General features: G+C 41.3%; 1 protein-coding gene across 2 annotated transcripts; it reads left to right on the forward strand.

The window, feature by feature from the left end:
- Positions 1-6: 6 nt before the first annotated feature.
- Positions 7-758, forward strand: LOC107580929 (microfibril-associated glycoprotein 4-like). 2 transcript variants are annotated; one of them, XM_016266540.1, is made up of 3 exons: positions 7-92; positions 221-388; positions 475-758. In XM_016266540.1, exons 2-3 carry the CDS (start codon positions 232-234, stop codon positions 726-728), a joined length of 411 nt encoding a protein of 136 aa, XP_016122026.1. In that variant the 5' UTR covers positions 7-92; positions 221-231; the 3' UTR covers positions 729-758. The 2 variants fall into 2 exon arrangements, with proteins under 2 accessions (XP_016122026.1, XP_016122025.1); XM_016266539.1 differs by having other exon boundaries at positions 7-388.
- Positions 759-928: the final 170 nt, after the last annotated feature.

Consider the following 928-nt stretch of genomic DNA (forward strand, 5'->3'; position numbering starts at 1 on the left):
ATGTTCATGTGCAGTGTTTGGTTGAGCGTGTTCTTCATGTGTGTGCTCGTGTGGATGTTCATGTCCAGTGTTTGGTTGAACGTGTTCTTCATGTGTGTGTGTTTGTGTGTGGATGTTCATGTCCAGTGTTTGGTTGAACGTGTTCATCATGTGTGTGTTTGTGTGGATGTTCATGTCCAGTGTTTGGTTGAACGTGTTCTTCATGTGTGTGTATGATCAGGTCTGGAGAACATGTACCAGCTGACACGCAACAGGAATTACAAGCTGAGAGTGGATCTGGAGGACTTTCAAGGAAATAAAGCTTTCGCTCAGTATTCGTCCTTCTCTGTGGATCCTGAAGCTGACGGGTATGAACTGCATGTTTCAGGATTCAGTGATGGAGGAGCTGGTAGGGCACTGTTCTTTATACTCCTGAACACTCATACTAGTTGCGTTTTTTTTTCTTCTTCTCAGTGATGCTCTTCTTCTCTGCAGGTGACTCTTTATCTGGCCATAATGGATACAAGTTCTCCACCTTTGACAAGGACCAAGACATCAGTCCAGTTAACTGTGCCAAACGCAGTCTCGGGGCATTTTGGTACTTTAAATGTCACCATGCAAACCCCAACGGTTGGTATTTATGGGGTGAAGATGCCACCCATTACGCTATTGGAAATGTTTGGTTTACATGGAAGGGTTACGCTGTTGGTATGAAATCCATCAGCATGAAGATCAAACCTGTGTCTTAGAAGCATTACAGTGCTTCTCAGAAATAAACATCAAAACAAGCAAATTAATGTTTTCCATTCTCTACTAACTGTTTAACTTAGGAAATCATGTAAGAATATTATTCTCAAAAGTGTATGACTGTTTATAAATTGTTCTTCTTTGTTTTGGGTCTGGCTTCTGAGTTACTCACATGTAGCTTATATACAGTGATTAATAAACG

Source organism: Sinocyclocheilus grahami, unplaced genomic scaffold (assembly GCF_001515645.1).
Source record: "Sinocyclocheilus grahami isolate Dianchi unplaced genomic scaffold, SAMN03320097.WGS_v1.1 scaffold52410.1, whole genome shotgun sequence".
NCBI lineage: Eukaryota > Metazoa > Chordata > Actinopteri > Cypriniformes > Cyprinidae > Sinocyclocheilus > Sinocyclocheilus grahami.

Coding starts and splice junctions, on each gene's coding strand:
- LOC107580929 (XM_016266539.1), top strand. CDS start 232: ATGTACCAGCTGACACGCAACAGGAATTACAAGCTGAGAGTGGATCTG. Junction 389..474: donor ATTCAGTGATGGAGGAGCTG/GTAGGGCACTGT, acceptor TCTTCTCTGCAG/GTGACTCTTTATCTGGCCAT.